The sequence below is a fragment of the Ambystoma mexicanum genome, chromosome 9 (assembly GCF_040938575.1).
Source record: "Ambystoma mexicanum isolate Mex_15411 chromosome 9, UKY_AmexF1_1, whole genome shotgun sequence".
Classification (NCBI taxonomy): domain Eukaryota; kingdom Metazoa; phylum Chordata; class Amphibia; order Caudata; family Ambystomatidae; genus Ambystoma; species Ambystoma mexicanum.
The window spans coordinates 515697988-515715433 of NC_090931.1; the positions used below are offsets into that span (position 1 = coordinate 515697988).

The 17446-nt window shown below is 51.9% G+C and overlaps 1 protein-coding gene across 1 annotated transcript in view; it reads left to right on the top strand.

The window, feature by feature from the left end:
* The first annotated feature begins 876 nt into the window (after positions 1 to 876).
* The window catches only part of LOC138488230 (clustered mitochondria protein homolog), a 255153-nt gene continuing 238583 nt past the window's right edge, over positions 877 to 17446 (top strand). Inside the window, exon 1 of the mRNA XM_069615065.1 lies at positions 877 to 992. Within this exon, the coding sequence (XP_069471166.1) occupies positions 901 to 992 (92 nt within the window). The 5' untranslated portion in view covers positions 877 to 900. The remainder of the gene's footprint in view (positions 993 to 17446) is intronic.

Consider the following 17446-nt stretch of genomic DNA (forward strand, 5'->3'; position numbering starts at 1 on the left):
AACGCCTCAACCCCTTTAAGCACCAAAGGATAACCCAGTGACTTCTCATGCGAAGCACCAATACATCTCTTCCATGGTACATTCATGACAGAGTTATGGTGACTAGATTTCCATCTGAAAATAGGCTGTTCATTAGTGGTAATTGTTCTGGCTTGCAATTCATCTTTGATGATAGACAATTTGAAGTAACATTGATAATAAATATATTCTATAATCCAAATTTAATAACCGAGTTTTCCTGGGGATGCATTGTGTGGGGTGCCAAGACCAAAAAAAATATAAATAAAATAACAGGGATTTTGGTATGGTAATTTCACATGCGTGGAAATGTATGGCAGTGGACAAATGCGCATCTGTTATGAACACTCGCTGGGCTGAAGGAGTGACAACAAAAACACAATTGCTGGTAGTAGCATGAAAGTCCAATTGGCTGAAAGATACACTAACTAGCATTAGCCACATTAGAGGTTGGGGACTTTTTGTGATAATTGGTAGAGGTATTAAAAGGTAATTGGGGGCTTGAAACATGTCCTTGCTCTCTTGCTTTCTGCCCTTCTTACCCCTCACTGGCTCGCTCACACAAAGGCTGCTTGTTCATATCGGGTCTGTGGTTAAAAAAAGGAATTGGAAAAAGAGTTTACTCATCATTTATTGAAAACTTGAAGTTCAGGAGTGTAAATGCTGAGGTTGGTAAGGGATTATTCTTAGTTTTTGACGTGATGAAGTATTCAACCAGTAATGCATGACTGATTGTCTGTGTCTTTACATACTTGAAGTAAAAAGATGCCTTTTCATTGAAAAGGGCTAAGCAGAGAAATGCTCAGTGACATCCAAATCTTGACTTTGACCTTGTATGTTACTTTTTCTTAGAACAACATTGGCTTAGTTCTTCATGGAGTCATGGAGTATGAATTATCCCTGCGCTTCTTAGAGAACGCCCTGGCCATCAATTCCAAGTATCATGGAGCAAAGTCTCTGAAAGTTGCACTCAGGTAAGGTGATCATACTCAATAATACTGAGAGAGTGACTCTTCTAAATATGGAGATGATGCACTTGAGGCGGGAAGGTATCGTTAATTGGGAGGGGTAGAAGATTGAGCTGAAGGTATGGTTGAGGGAGGGGTACACAATCAGAATTGCAGGAAATACTGGCCTGTCCCTGTTATTTTAACCGTGCCTAATTCCTTGGGTGCTCTTTACATGTTACTGGTTGAGTGTAGCTGAGGAAACATCCTGTCTGGAATCATAAGAGAAAGCAGCTGCAGACAACCAATCATATCTACTGTACTAAGGGTGGATGAGAGTGCTTATCTAGCATGTTTTTTAAATGAATGTTAAAAGAAAATGTTTAAATCAATTTATAAATGACCTTAGCCGGATTTGCACTCAATTGCAGTAATTGTTTTGGGTTACATGAATACAATAGCTCTTAATGTGCTCTCAGTATAGGTGGGTCATTTTCCCATTTGTCTCCTGGATCCTTCAAAAGGAGTGGCATTGTGTAATTAAGAGAATGTGCAGTCTTTTTCAAGAATGGAATGTAATCACGAAGTTGCTGCCAACCGATGGCTGAAAAAAAATCCGAGGAAGCTGGCAAGAAAAGATAATACTCTGAGCCAACCACTAGACGGCGGACTATTCATGGCATGTGATTCTTAGAAGATACAACCTACAGAAAGACGATTAGTAATATTTGTCGTATTGATAGCAGACAAAGAACCACATAGTACTGCGGGCCAATACCTTAAAACAATATTGGGTGTTTTAAACAGGATCTTACTTGGTGACCTGACCCTTTGTTGGTCTTTAGATCAGTTAGAGAACTGGTCAAGTTGCACCTGGTTATCTCTCTTACCTGAACAAGGGATCACTTAATCTTGAGTGTTCTTTATTTCAGCATCATTGGTGCAGTCATTCAATTGATACTTTTTTAAAAATATTTTTTTATTTAATTTATAAACACAACCAAATAATACAAGCGAAACAAGCAGTGCATATTTCAACAGTTTCATTATACTTTCTTAACTTCTTGCCAGTACTTCCCTTCTCCAGCATTGGATCTTTCATGTATTCACATGCTTAGAATATTCCCCGTCGTCAGGCTGGGAATCCCCGGTACATTATATAGACCCTTTCCCGTAGGAAAACTTTTTCGACGCTTATGCGTCCTATCCACCTCGTTTTGTATCATGCGTGCCCGCGCCGTCAGGACGCCCTGATATAAATACAGGACCCGCCCCCGCGCTCCCTCAGATTTCAACCGTCTTTCAAAGTAGTGGGATCCTCGCGGTTACTGCTAATTGAAGTTAGGTTGTGTTTTTCGCTTCGGCGAAATTCCGTTCTGAAGAAAATATGTCCGGAAAGGCTTTATTCCGTCCTTGTGCGACATGTGGACTCAAAAAAGTCTATGAAGGTGATGCCCACATGGATTGTATCTACTGTCTCCACCCGCACCACACGGCGGATACATGTGAGATATGCCAGGGTTTCTCCCAAAAAACCCTTAAAGATCGGAAAAGAAGGTTGGTCGACTGGCTTAATGACGGAGCGGGTGCCTATCCGGCATCAGAAGTTGGCTCCACGGCCTCCAGGCCTGTCAAAAAATGCCCTGCGGACAAGCATGCGGGAAAGCATGCTGGGTCTTCCTCATCACACAAAAAGTCCTCCTCCTCCTCATCTTCCAAGACGGAGAGGCAAGCGACATCAAAATCCTCCTCAGGGGACCGTCCTAGGTCTTCCGTGAGTCGAGATGCTTCAGCAGGGAAGTCGGCAACGAAATCGGCTACGAAGTCAAAAGGCTTGGTGCCGGCGACTGGCTCGTCGACCCCGGTATCGCTGACGATGCCGATTACTATTCAGGCAGCAGCGGTGGGGATTCCTTCGTCGACGGGGACTCAATTTATGGCCTGGCAGCCGGAGGTCTGTGAACCGGACCCCTGAGGTCCTGCTGCAAGACACGGCCTTGCCGGGGTCGTCGGTGGAAGGAGAAGGTGACATGGTTATGCAGCCGTCGGACTTGGGCCTACGGCCTTCCAATACGACGACGACGAGTGCGAGTGGGGGTGTGGTCCCTCTATCCTCGACTTTGCTGACCCCCCAGACGGTTTTGTCTCTGGATGTGCTTAATACACTTCAGAAGCTCCTGCAGCGTCTGGATATGCAGATCCCTCAGCCTGGCACTTCATCGTCGATATTTTCTGCACCTTCCGTCGACGAACAAGCTCAAGCAGCTCGCACGACGACCAAAAGCCCTTCGGCCTCCCAGGTGGCGAAGGATCGTCCTCGAGTGCAGGAGGAGTCCGATTCTATACGAGGTGACTCAGGGTCTGACATCTCCCTGTCACCGTCGAGAGACCCAACATGGAATTCGGATGTAGAGGTAGAGTCTACGAGGAGTCAGGCACAACCATCTCCTCCGGATGATGTGGGAGCCTTCCATGCAATGATGGGAAAAGCGTGTTCCGAGTTCGGCTTAATCCCTGAGGAGCAGAAGAAAGATTGCTTTCTTTTTGATCACATGGGTCAAAGGAGGAAATCGGTATTTGCCATCCCAATCCTGGACCACGTATGGCAAGAAGGCCTCAAGACGATGCGTCATCCGTTCTCGGAACCGGCTATTAAGGGGCGTATTGAGAAAAAGTTTAAAGCTCCGGAGTCCACTCCAAAATGTCTAACATCACAGCCACTGTCAGACTCTGTGGTATCGGCGGCAGCGGCTAGGAAGGCCAGAGTACAGCAAAAATGTTCAACCCCTCCAGAAAGCGAGGCAAGGAGACAGGACGCCTTTGGGAATAAGGTGCTCTCAGTCGGCGCCACGCCGGTAAGAGCAGCCAACTCCTTGGCGATTGTATCGCGTTACGATAGGGAGATGTGGCATAAAATAGCCCCTATCCTAGAACACCTGCCGGAAGAACATCGGAAAGCAGCCATGTTACTAGTACGGGATGGTGAGGAGGCCTCGAACCATGCAATTAATATTGCGGTGGACCTAGCAGAGTCGGGGTTCAAACAAATCAATCATGGCGTAGTACTTCGTCGACAAGCGTGGCTCAAATGTACTACTTTTAGACCTGAAGTCCAGTACAAAGTTCTAGACATGCCATGTGAAGGAGAACATCTGTTTGGAGACAAGGTTGATGAAGCCTTGAAGGGGATGAAGGAAGACACGGATACCGCTAGGTCTCTTGGCGCCCTCCAGACAGGTAGAAGTTTTCGCACTTTTCGCCCCTTCAGGGGCGCCTCCGGAAACTCCCGCTTTGGAGCCTCTAAGGACCGTGGATTTAACAGGCCCTCATACTCTTCACAAGGCTACAGACGGGCATCCCAGTCTGCACGTAGAGGCAGAAATTATCAAGCCTCCAGACGACGAGGCTCGGGTCCCTCGTCGAAGGACAAGCAAACCAGCAACCAATGACGGTCTTCGGAACGTCCTGGGGGGTCGAGTCTCTCATCATATCGACCAATGGAAATGCATCACCACAGATCGATGGGTTCTGGACACGGTTCGCATGGGTCATGCGCTGCAATTCAAAAACAAGCCTCCGAGTCTTCCGCCAGTGTTTTCGGCCCAGCCCCACCTTCGAGTTCTAAGACAAGAGGTGGCGCTTATGCTACAAAAAGGAGCGGTAGAACGGGTTCCTGTGGCACAGGAAGGACAAGGGGTTTATTCCCGGTTCTTCGTCGTCAAGAAGCCGAATGGAAAATGGAGGCCCATTCTCGACCTGAGGGTACTCAACAAATGGCTAAAGGGCTCAAAATTCAAAATGCTAAAGCTCCAGGAGGTTATCAGGTCAGTGCAACCCATGGATTATCTGTCATCGCTAGATCTTCAGGACGCATATTTTCATATCCCAATACGTCCACGACACAGGAGATACTTAAGGTTCGTCGTCGGCCAAAAGCATTTTCAGTTCAAGGTCCTCCCGTTCGGTCTCATGTCCTCCCCCAGGACGTTCACCAAGTGCTTGGCCCCCATAGCGGCCCATTTAAGGAAGGACGGTCACCATGTCTATCCATATTTAGACGACTGGCTGGTCAGAGGCTCGTCCATGGAACAAACACGAAACAGTCTGGGGGCCACAATGTCCCTTTTACAGGAACTGGGCTTCGCGATAAACTTCAGCAAGTCTTCCGTAGAGCCCTCGAGGACCTTGGTCTTTCTAGGAGCGGAGTTTCATACGCACACAGGCCTTGTAAGACCATCCAACGAAAGAATACAGAAGCTACTAAGCAAGGCGTTGGAATGGAAATGCGGTACCAGGGTGTCGGTGCGCAAATACATGTCCCTGCTGGGGACCATGTCGTCCTGCATTCCGTTGATAAACAACTGCCGACTGTTTATGAGACCGTGCCAGGAATTTCTAGCGGACCGTTGGATGCAGAGCCAAGGTCGCTGGTCCGACAGATTGGTCATCGACGAACAACTGGTACAAGCACTCCGCTGGTGGAGAGTTTCTACTCATCTAACGAAAGGATTGCCTCTGCTGGAACCGGAGTTCCAGAAGACGGTGGTGACGGATGCATCACTGAGCGGATGGGGAGCTCATCTGGAGACGTTACAAGTACAAGGCCGGTGGTCGTTACAAGAGTCCTCCCTGCATATCAACCTGCTAGAACTGAGAGCAGTGCGGTGGGCCCTAAAATCTTTTCTTCCTCAACTGAGAGACTCTGTGGTGCGTGTCATGACGGACAACACGACTACAATGTTTTACTTAAGGAAACAAGGAGGAACACGTTCCAGGTCCCTGTCGACGGAGGCACAGAAAATCTGGCATTGGGCCCTGCAACACAACATGCTAATCTTGGCGTTCCACCTACCAGGCGTGAGAAATGTGGAGGCAGATGCCCTCAGCAGGGAAATGAACGAGGTTCACGAATGGGTGCTGAATGACCAGCAACTACAACATGCATTCAAGAAGTGGGGACATCCTTCCATCGATCTGTTCGCGACGAAGGACAACAGAAAATGCCCGCAGTACGCAAGCAGATGGCCTCAGCAGGGCTCACTGGGAGATGCGTTCTCCTTCCCATGGACGAACAAATTCCTGTACGCATTCCCTCCTTTTCCTCTTATCCGGAGGACGTTGCAATGGATCCTCAAGTACCCATGTCGGGTGATTTTGGTAGCCCCGTATTGGGCCAGGCAGGTGTGGTTCTCAGACCTGCTACACTTGGCTGCGGCGGAGCCAATGAGGTTCAGGAAGATCCCCAACCTTCTGTCTCGACAGGAGGGTATCATCTGGCATCACGACCCGGACAGCCTCAAGTTGACGGCCTGGCTCCTGACTTCGCCGAATTTGGCCAGCTAACGATTCCGGAGGAGTGTCGTCGTATTCTGCAAGCGGCAAGAGCACCTGCCACAAACACTTCATACTCGTACAAATGGAGGAGTTTCTGTCAGTGGTGTGGGGATCAACCAGGTTTGGATCCGCAGTTGATTATGCCAGAACAGCTCCTTCCATACTTGCTGTTCTTAGCTCAAAAGGGCTTATCGGTGTCGTCGTTAAAAGTACACCTGGCCGCCATCTCCAGGTTTACACGTCAACGACATTCCGCACCATTATTCAGCGACCGCCTGATTAAGCACTTCCTTAAAGGGTTGTTCAGGAGCTTCCCTCCCGAGAAAAGATTTCCTCCAGTGTGGAGCCTCAATCTGGTGTTAGCGTCTCTTATGAAACCTCCTTTTGAACCAATGTCATCGTCGTCTCTAAAGTTTTTGTCCTGGAAATTGGCCTTCCTGGTGGCCATCACTTCAGCCCGACGTATTTCGGAAATCCAAGCTCTAATGGTGGACCCACCATACTTACGATTTTTTAAGAACAAGGTGGTCCTGGCCACTAACCCAAAGTTCATACCGAAGGCGCCTTCAGTGTTCCATAAACATTCCTCTATTGTCTTACCTACATTTTTTCCAGAGCCATGCTCGGGAGCGGAGCACACGTTACACACATTAGACGTGAAGAGGGCTCTCAAGTTTTATCTTCATCGCACGCAACCTTTCAGGGACACGAAGCAATTGTTTGTGGCCTAAGGTCTGGGTGCTAAAGGCAAGGCCATTTCAAAGCAAGGACTGTCAAGATGGGTATCGTCTACCATTTCGTACTGCCATTCCAAGGCTGGGAAGCCTCTTTTGCGACGCCCAAGAGCTCATTCCACCAGAGCGGCGGCATCGTCGACGGCGCTGTGGTCTGGAGTCCCTCTGGGGGACATCTGCATGGCGGCTACCTGGGCGGCTACGCACACGTTTACCCGCCATTACTGCCTGTCACAACAACATGCCGAAGATACTCGGATGGGACAGGCGGTGCTTCGACACCTATTCCAATAAGGTAAGCCCCGGTTGAGGGGTTACTTCTGGTTGCAATTATGATTGAATATTGTTCGTGCTCTATGTTAACTATTGCCTATGGGTACACGACCATAGAAAACTGGCATTGTGAGGAAAGTATGTGAGTTTGCATGCACGCCTCCTCTCTTTGGGTTGGTACTGCTATGTAATCTATTCTAAGCATGTGAATCCATGAAAGATCCAATGCTGGAGAAGGGAATAGTTTCTTACCTGTAACTCCATTTCTCCAGCATTGGTATCTTTCATGGATTCACATGCGCCCGCCTGCCTCCCCTGGCCATGCAAACTGGTTCCCCCACTACTTTGGGGGCTGAAATCTGAGGGAGCGCGGGGGCGGGTCCTGTATTTATATCAGGGCGTCCTGACGGCGCGGGCACGCATGATACAAAACGAGGTGGATAGGACGCATAAGCGTCGAAAAAGTTTTCCTACGGGAAAGGGTCTATATAATGTACCGGGGATTCCCAGCCTGACGACGGGGAATATTCTAAGCATGTGAATCCATGAAAGATACCAATGCTGGAGAAATGGAGTTACAGGTAAGAAACTATTCCCTTATCCCACCCCCCCTTTACGAGTCTATTACTTTAAACATTCTGTTTCCGCAACCTGTGGTACGGTCTCCCCTTCTACAGATTCTGCCGGGTAACCAATTGACCCAAACAGCTCGGCTATCAATGATTTCCAGGCCATCAGGGACTCAGTCTCCCTCCCCCACCCCCCCCTGTGCTACTCGCTTCTTACCATACCATGGTTTCCGCTTCCGCCCATTATTGCAAATCTCTCCACCACACCTCCACATTTGGCATGTGGCATGTCTTCCATCCCATGGCAATTCTCCTTTTTGCAAGCACATAAGCCAGATCCCTCAGTTTACTCATATGATTGAGCTTCTGTGATCTTGGGAACCCCACCAGCAGACATGCCCACACTGTATCCACTACAATCTTGACCCCCTTTTTTTCCAGTTTCCCTTTCACATCCCTCCAGAAGCGTTCTATGAGGGGGGCATGGCCAAGCAGCCATGGAGTGAGGACGCTGAATCCATGAGTCCGTCAGAGCCGCAGTAGTCTGATCCTGAACTTGGTGCATCGAGCCCAACTACACCTCCACACGGTGCTCCAGCTGCAGCTGGGGCAAAGACCTTTGCTTTGCGGCTTATTCCAAAAAAAATCAGAGCGAGGGAGCCTGGTGCGACGCTCCGGCCCGGCTCCCCCTCTGCTCCGGGCAGCGCACGCAAAATGGCGACCGTGGCGCGGTAGCGGTTCAAGACCGCGCACAGGACCTGCTGGGCAGCGACACCCGTGGCCGGCTGGGCACACGCTCTTGCCGCTGGCCGGCGACACCTGAGCGTGCGGCCAGACCATTGGAGCTGGTCTGCGAAGCCCATCGGGGCGCAACAGACAATCGGGGGGATGGCCCCGAGTGGCCTCCTGAACGACACCCTGGGCGCACTGACCTACTGGTGCTGGACACCCCCTGCAACTGGGGAGAGAGACGGTGCACGATCGGTGCACGGCCGAGGTACTCGGTCCAGCTGCTACGGACCGGGGCTTCCCTAAGGAGGAATCTGCTTGCCGACGGTCTGGGCTGCCTGCCGCGGCCAGACATGGAGCCTCCGCCGCGGCTGCGACGAGGCATTCACTGAAGGCTGTGCCCCCCCTCCCAGGATCAGCGAGGTGAGGAGCTGGGGGAGCCACACAATACGGCAGCGGGTGCTGCGCACTCCCCGCACTCGGCGCACATCACAGACTGCAGCGGGGGAACCTGCCCCGGAGAGCGTGCTGGAGCCGCTGAAGGCGCCACTAGCTGCGCACGGGACCCACGGGGGCTCACGCTCCACACACTGACACTCCGTGTGATGAACTGAGCCCAGTGGGGCCGACCTGATGGGCGCACTTAGTAGTGAGCGACCCGACGCGCCGCCCTCCTGAGCACAGGGTTGGTCAGCCTGCATTTGGTAACACCAAAGTGTCATAGCACTGCACTCATAGTGGTACACCAACCCCACAACCTCGCAGGTTGATCCTACCCTCTGCACTACACCTAGTGGGTTGGCCTGCAGTGGTGACTGTGATAGACGGCAAGAGGGCGCTGGCCCCGATACTATCTGCGACACCGGTGCGGTGAGAGCCCACCCACTCAGCACTTTGGGCCAGGCCACTGAGGAGAGTTGCTGCGCTGAACCCCTGTGAGGGGGACAGCGACAAACTGGAGAGGGTCGTGCCGCTCCCCGGCTCGAAGGGGCGTACTGGACGTCCGCACCGCTTGATGGGGCCTGGAGACCCCGCAATGGCCACCTCAAGGAGTAAAGCTAAAAACGCCACGATGGATCCTTTCGTGACATCGAAGTCCCACCATGCCGCCCCCTCTACACCGAGAGGCGCAGCAGCACAGGCCAGCCTAGAGGAACACACCAAGGACAACCAGGTGCTGGAGGCGATTGCAGCCCTAGGAACTTTTATAGACACGAAAATAGGCGAGGTTACTTAAATTTCATGCCCCCTTTATCATACATGTTCTGCAATTTCCACAGGGCTATTCTATTCCTGGTATTGTGCCACATGAACCCTCTACATATGCTCTGAAGTTTGACAAAGAATTGTTTGGGAATCATATATGGTATATTCCCAAAAGATTTAACAACCTCAGCAATACTACCATCTTCAACAGTGCCACCCTCCCTACCATGGCCAGAGGGAGCTTAGCCCAGAATCTCATGCTATTCTCTAAGTTGGCCACTGCCTTTTCTGTGTTGTGTTTATACTCAGCCTCCACTGTATGATGGATATCAATCCCCAGGTATCTAAAGGTTCTAGTCTCCCATGATATTTGTAATATTTCTAAAGCGGAATCCCCTTATAACTCCCCAGGGGGAATATACATGACTTAGGTTTAACTGTAATACCAGAGAGCAACGCAAATCGCTCCATCACTTCTAGGATATATTGCAGGTTTTCCTCCGGATACCTCAAGTATAACAGCATATCGTAGGCATACATTGATATTAGGTGTGGCCCTCCCTTCGTGTAGATTCCCACCCCCTCGTATTGTTGCCTCAGATATATCACTAAGGGTTCTAGTGCGAGGATGAACAGCATCGGGGACCAAGGGCTGCCCTGTCTGGTGCCCCTACTGAGTTGCCATCTCTCTGAAATGATTGCTCCCGTCTTGGCTCTGGCTAGTGGCGCACTGTACAGTAGTTTCACCCACCTCAGGTACCTGGGCCCTATTCCATATTCTTTTAGGGCTGCCATTAGCCAAGGCCATTTAACAGAATTGAAGGCCTTCACTGCATCTAATGAGACAATTGCTACTTCTTGCGAGTCCCCTTCTGTTTGCTCTATGGCACGGTGGAGCCTTCTGAGATTGTCGGATATTCTTCTGTGCGAAACATATCCGGTCTGGTCGGGGTGTATAAGTTTGCTAATAACCTGTCTCAGTCTATTTGCCAACACAGCCATGAGTACCTTGCTATCCTGGTTCAGCATGGATAGCGGTCTGTACGACCCGCAGTCCGTGCTCGGCTTGTTGGGTTTGAGGAGCAGGATAATAGTAGCCTCTCTCAGGTATTCTGGCAGTATCCCTATTTCTAACGCTTCGTTTAACTTGCCAGTAGCGGGGAGAGCACTTCCGTTTTATATGTTTTGTAGAACTCACTGGGGAGTCCAGCCGTTCTCGGGGCCTTACTGGTTGGTAACAGCTTAATTACTGCTTCTAGTTCCTCTAACGTAATTGGAACTTCTAGGTTCTCCCTCTCTTCAGTACTCAGTTTGGGTAAGCCAATGTCCTCTAATGTTTCCATCATCTCATTCCATTCTCCCCCTTCAACGTTTCCATATAGTTGTTGATAGAACTCCCTGTTCACGCCCTCTTGGGTATCCAGTAACTGTCATTTTCCCCCCTTTATTGCTCTGATCGTTGATCTGGGTGTTTCATTTTTATATAACCAAGCTAGCAACCTCCCCGGCTTGTCCCCACCAGCGTGCTGTCTCTCTATGTATTTCTTGTAATTTAAGTAACATAATCTCTCCCTCCACACTCTAACTGCAATTGGCTTATGGTTCCGGCCTCCTCAAGGGAGTCATCTCCTCTCCGCATAATTGCCTCCATTTTCGCTTCTGCCTTTTGCAACTCCTGTGTTATGCCTCCTTGTAACCCTTTGGATTTGGATATAGCTGCTCCCCTCACCACCACTTTAAATGCCTCCCATAGAGTGCCGACTGATTCTACGCTACCAGTGTTATTTTCGAAGTATTCTACAATTTCCTTTCCTCAGGTCCTCCCTGAGCACTGTGTCTTTCAATGCTTTGGCTCTAAGCCGCCACGTTCGGATCCTAGCTCTACGAGGCGATATTGCCATGTTCAGATCAAAGACAAGTGGTCTGAGAGGACCCTCGCTTTGTATTCCGACCGCACTAGCTCACCTGTCAGCTCCGGAGTAGCAAACATATAATCTTGCCGTGTATACAAGTTTTGTGGGGCCGAGTAATGAGAGTAATGTCGTTCATGTGGATGGTGTAGCCTCCATATATCTTCCAGAGGAAAGTCTTCCAACAGGGTTCTCAAGGTTCTAGCTTATGGGGTGGGTTTGTCTAACTTCCTGTCTGATCTGTCTACCCTAGGGTCTAGCGTGCAGTTAAAGTCACCTCCCCATATCACCGCCCCTCCAAGGTACCGGCTAACTTTACTATATAAGGTCTTGAAATAGGCCGCATTATCTTGGTTCGGGGCATATGTATTGATGACACACAACTCTCTATTTTCTATCAGTCCCTCTATTGCCAACATCCTCCCATCTGATTCCACAGTGGACTGTAATAACTGAAAGGGGACATGTGGTGCTATCCTATCCAAGTGATCACCCCTTGGGCGTATGCAGAATACGTTGCCCCTATGGTAGTCCCCTTCCATTTCCTCATTATCACATCCTGTTTTTCTTTTCTGAAGTGCGTTTCTTGCAGTAGGGCGATAGCTATCCTCTGCCTCTTTAGATACATCATGATCTTATTTCTCTTCAAGTAACTATTGAGCCCCCTGACATTCCAGGTTGCTATATTAAGGTCTCCCATCTCTCATCCATATCCCGTCCCGCCTCTGTCCTCCCTCGTCTTCCGCACCCTGCGCAGTAGCATGTGGGTGTAAGCTCGTACTCCCAACTCCCATCCCTCCCCCCAACCCAGCCCAAACCCAACACACCCCTCAACTCCCCTCCCAACCCCCTCCCTCCTACTCCCAACTGTTGCCCAGCTCCATCCCTGAATCTCCGGCTCTCCCACATTTAGTCCTTTCTTGGTTACGCCGGTACTAGTTACTCAGCAGGGGGTTACTGTACTACCGGCAGCCCAGCTAACCTATCTAATGGGGTATGAGTGTGAGTCTCCCGCAATTTCGCTTCATTGTGCTCGGTCCACCCGCCTCCCCCAGTTCCAAATCTAGCTCTTCTATACGCTTACATATGCACAGTCTTATATTCAAGTTCCAGTGTCACAGTTTATACAGCACCTCAGCCCCAGGAAACTGCTTCCTCATTTGTCCGCTTCGCTCTCCCTCTGGCTGTCCTTCCCAGACGGGCAGTTTTGTGCATCCAAACACTCTGTCGCATCCTCTGGAGTCTCGAAGAATATTGCCCTGTTTCTGTGAAACACTTTCAGTTTCGCCGGGTACATCAGCATGTATCTGTAGCCCGCCTCGCGTAGTCTCCGCTTTATCGTTCCATATTATAGACGCTGTCTCTGTACCAGGAGTGTGTAGTCCGGATACGCCCTTATAGACGCGGATGCCCTTTTTTTATTGTGCCCCCTTTCCGGAAATGTTCCAGGATTTTCTCTCTATCTCGATAATTCAGTATCTTGGCTATGATCGGTCTCTGGGATGCTCCCAGCGGTGGCCTTCTCGCCAGGGCCCTGTGTCCTCTCTCCACTGCAAATCCTTGGGTGAGCGCCCCACCCCCTATTTCTTCGAGCAACATGGTCTCAACGTAGTCCGTAGGGTTTGGCCCTTCCTCTCCTTCTGGGAGCCCAATTATGCGTATGTTATTTATTCGGGCGCGCCCTTCGGCTTCCTCTGCTCTGCTTTCCAGGTTGCTCACTTGTTGTTTCAGAGTATGGACCTCCGAGGCATTTGCCGTGCACATAGCTGTGTTCGATTTTACCTCTTTCTCCAGCTCGCCTGTGCGTTCTGTGATTGCTCTTACATCTTGTCTTAGTAGATTGACATCCACTTGTGCTGCATCAATCTTAAATTCTAGTGACGTTTTGAGTTCTGTCATGGCTGCCTCCAGTTTTGTTTCCCATGCCACCTTCAGGTCCGCAATCGCCTCCAATATCTGCTGGTCGTTGCGTGCCGGTGTTGTGTCCGATTGTAGGTTTCTCTCCCTACCTCTGGCCCCTTCCATTGGCTGTGGCGTCTTCGTGAATTCCTCCATTGTTGACTGCTTCCCCTTCCTTCGTCTCTGGCAGCCTAGATGCCATTACGGTGTCACCAAATGTCCTTGGTCAAAGTGGTTGGGGGCAGGTTGTCCTGATTGCACCTGCTCGCCCACTCCTTAGGCTTACTTAGGGGCTACCTGCTGTGCTTGCTGGGGGTGAGGTATAATCCTCCTTCTCCAGCATGGGGTCTGGCATGGATTCACATGCTCATGAATATTCCCTGTCGTCAGGCTGGGAATCCTCGGTAAAGAAAAAATCAGTATCAGTTTCGTTTCTGATCTGTCTTTCTTAGTAGTAACCAATCACTGAACTCTGGGTCATACTGCCCCCAGCCAATGACTGCCCTCTCCCTAAGCCCCGCCTCTGGCAGCCATCCTCAGATTTTTACCGCACGCTCAAGTGTTGGGAGTCCTCGTGCTTTAGCTCTCGAGTTTTTGCTGCGTTTTTGCGCTTTTTCAGGAGTTTTCTCATTTTTTCGGTTTAATCGAGCCTCAAGCTCCACCGTTTCTACTTCCGATCAATGGGGACCCGTTTCGGAAATCTTCTACGCCCCTCAAGGGTGAAGTTTTCGTCGAATTTACGCTTCTTGGAGGATTCCGGAAGATCTGCGGCCTACCTCAACGGACATGGCCCAGGACAAGGGAAGCTCGACGCCCGGATCCAAACTGTTAAGGTGCTGCCCTGGATGCGGATTACAAAACATTTTCAAGGAGGAGGAGCATTCGCGATGCCTCTACTGCCTTCATGAGAACAAGACACACGTGGAGAAGGACTGTGCGTTCTGCAAGAAACTTTCGGAACGGACCAAACATGATCGTCGTTCCCACCTCGCCGCCTGGCTGGAGAAGGGCACAGCAGGTGAGAAGGCGAAGAAAAAGTCTGAGCGGGCTTCGAAGTCCTGTGAGGGCGCCCCGGCGACGGGTCCCAACAGAAGGCCAAGCACCGCAAGTCTGCGGGCACCGGGAGCGCCGAAAGGTCGGGCTCTTCGGCTGCTAAGCAGGGCGTGACTTCCCCGGCACGTTGCACCACGAGCCAGCGCTCTGGTTCGGGGAAGAGGAAGTCTGAGAACCCGGGTAAACTGCTGGAGCGGCCCCGGTGGATCTCGAAAGGGGAGCGAGGCGCTGACCCTCCCCCCAAGGCGAAGGCCCAGGACGCACTTAAGGTGGTGAGGGCCTTGATCCAGCCGGCAAAGGCCTCTATCGAAGTGGTTGCTGCGACCATGGCAAAGCCGGCTGCGACTACGCCAGTGGAAACGGCCTCTGGGCCCAGAGTATCCCTGCCACTGCGGAGGGAATCCTCTTTCCAGCCCATCGTTAAGACCCCCGTGAAGTCCCCGGCGGAAAAAGAGGGGGGGCGGTGGCCATTACAGACTCGGAATCAGCCTCTGAGGAGGAGCTGGTGGAAACCGAGAAGGGCCTCAACGAGAGGTTCATAGGCCTCAATGAGAGGTTCGAGAAGGTTCGATCTCAGGGTGCGGTCCCCGCTGACGTGATCGAAGATGGCGACGAAGAGGGCCCAGTGGAGCGGCCCTCCCGTCTGTCGCAGCCATTACCCAGGAAAGCTTGGCGGGCCATTTTGTTGGTGAGCCAGTCCTTATGTACCGAGATAAGGACGAGATTACCACGGACCCCGACGGAGGATCCAGAACCGGGCCCGTCGGGAAACCCTCCGAACAAGCGGAGGAGGGTCCACCCCTCTCCGCCCTTCGTGCCCGCGAGGCCTGTGGACCTCTCATCCCCCTCGCTGGACCCTAGGGATTATACGGCGACAGATACAGCGACGGGGACCGACGACGACGATGGCGGCGATGACACAGCGGACATCCCGTCATCACCCCCGCCCCCCCCCTTCCGCGGGCTTCTCCAGCCGACGAAATTGGCTCCTTCCACGCCATGATAACCAGGGCATCCGAGCTCTTCCAGCTCTGCCCTGGAGAACAAAAAAAGGAAGTGTTTCTTTACCAACGACGAGAGGCCAAGAGGTAGATGGTCCTTGTGGTGCCTTTGCACGACGACATCTGGGACGAGGGGCTTACTGTCCTCAAGAACCCTTCCACGACACCCGCCAAGAGGGACAGGTACGAGAAGAAGTACCGAGTCCCTGATGCCGCCCCCTTGTGCCTCAGGGCCCAGCCCACGCCGGACTCTGTCGTCTCGGCAGCGGCTAAGAAGAAAGCGGGTGCGGCGGCTTCAACTTCCACGTCCCCGCCGGACAGCGAGGGCAAGAAGTTGGACTCCATGGGACGACGAGTCATCTCGTCGGCGGCGACAACGATTAAGGCGGCCAATGCCTTAGCGATCGTGGCCTGCTACGACAGGGAGCTCTGGTTCAAAATAGCTCACCTGCTAGACTTCCTACCTGGCGACAAGAGGGCGGAGGCCCTAGAAATTCTGCAGGAAGGCGAGGTGTCATCGGATCACGCCATTACGGTGGCAACGGACATTGCCAATACCGGATTTCGCCAACTGGGCAACGGAGTTTGCCTCCGACGACGAGGATGGCTCAAGGTGACAGACTTTCGCCAGGACGTCCAGACCAGAGTGTTGGACATGCCGTTTGACGGCAACAATCTTTTTGGTAAGGCGGTGGACGAGTCTCTACAGGCCATCAAGACCGACTCGGTGACGGCCCGGGCCCTAGGGGTGCTTCAACAGCGACGGCCCTTTCGGAGCTCCGGAGGCAGACAGGGTGCCTCCAAAGGATCCAGCGGTGGCTCCTCCACTTACCGCCAGGTGGCCCGCTCCTCTTCCCGGGAGGCCTACAGAGGTTGCGGCAAGCAAGGGGGATCCCGCCGTCGTCGCCAAGGAGGCCAAGGTGGCAAGGCCGCCTCCAAGCAAGACTGACCCGGCCGTGTCGTCGGGCCCCCACCGAAGCACCCCGGTGGGAGGCCGGCTGATGAAGTTCGTCAGCGTGTGGGAGTCCATCTCCACCGACCGTTGGGTGTTCGACACCCTGGCCAACGGGCACTCGCTGGAATTCCAAATGAAGTGCCCTTGTATTCCTCCCATGGCTAGGAAGAAGAATCACGTCCCTCAACTGCTGTTGGAGGTAAGGGCGATGCTCAAGAAAGGTGCCATTGAGCTCGTCCCCAGGAGGCTCCGGGGCTCCGGAGTGTACTCAAGGTACTTCCTTGTCAGAAAGAAGACAGGTGGTTGGCACCCCATCCTGGACCTGCGTCGGTTAAACAAATACATCAAGGCACAGAAATTCAGGATGGTCACCCTCCAGCACGTGCTGGGACAGCTGGAAGAAGGCGACTTCCTATCGTCGTTGGACCTGGAGGATGCTTACTTCCACATCCCCATTCTAAAAGGGCACAGGAGGTCTCAGGTTCGTGGTTCAGGGACGCCACTACCAATTCAGAGCCCTACCGTTCGGATTAAAGTCGGCGCCCAGGGTATTCACCAAGTGCCTGGCACCAGTGGCGGCGCGGCTGCGCCTGCAGGGGATCCATGTCTACCCCTACCTGGACGACTGGCTAATCCGGGCAAGGACAAGGGAACTCGGCGTCGAACACACAGCGAGGACCGTCCGGTTGCTCACGGAACTGGGGTTTGCCATCAACTACCCCAAATCCCACCTGGTTCCATCGCAAGTAGCACTGTTTCTGGGAGCTAAGCTCGATACAGTGGGGCAATTGGCCTCCCCGTCGGAGAGAGCACCAAGA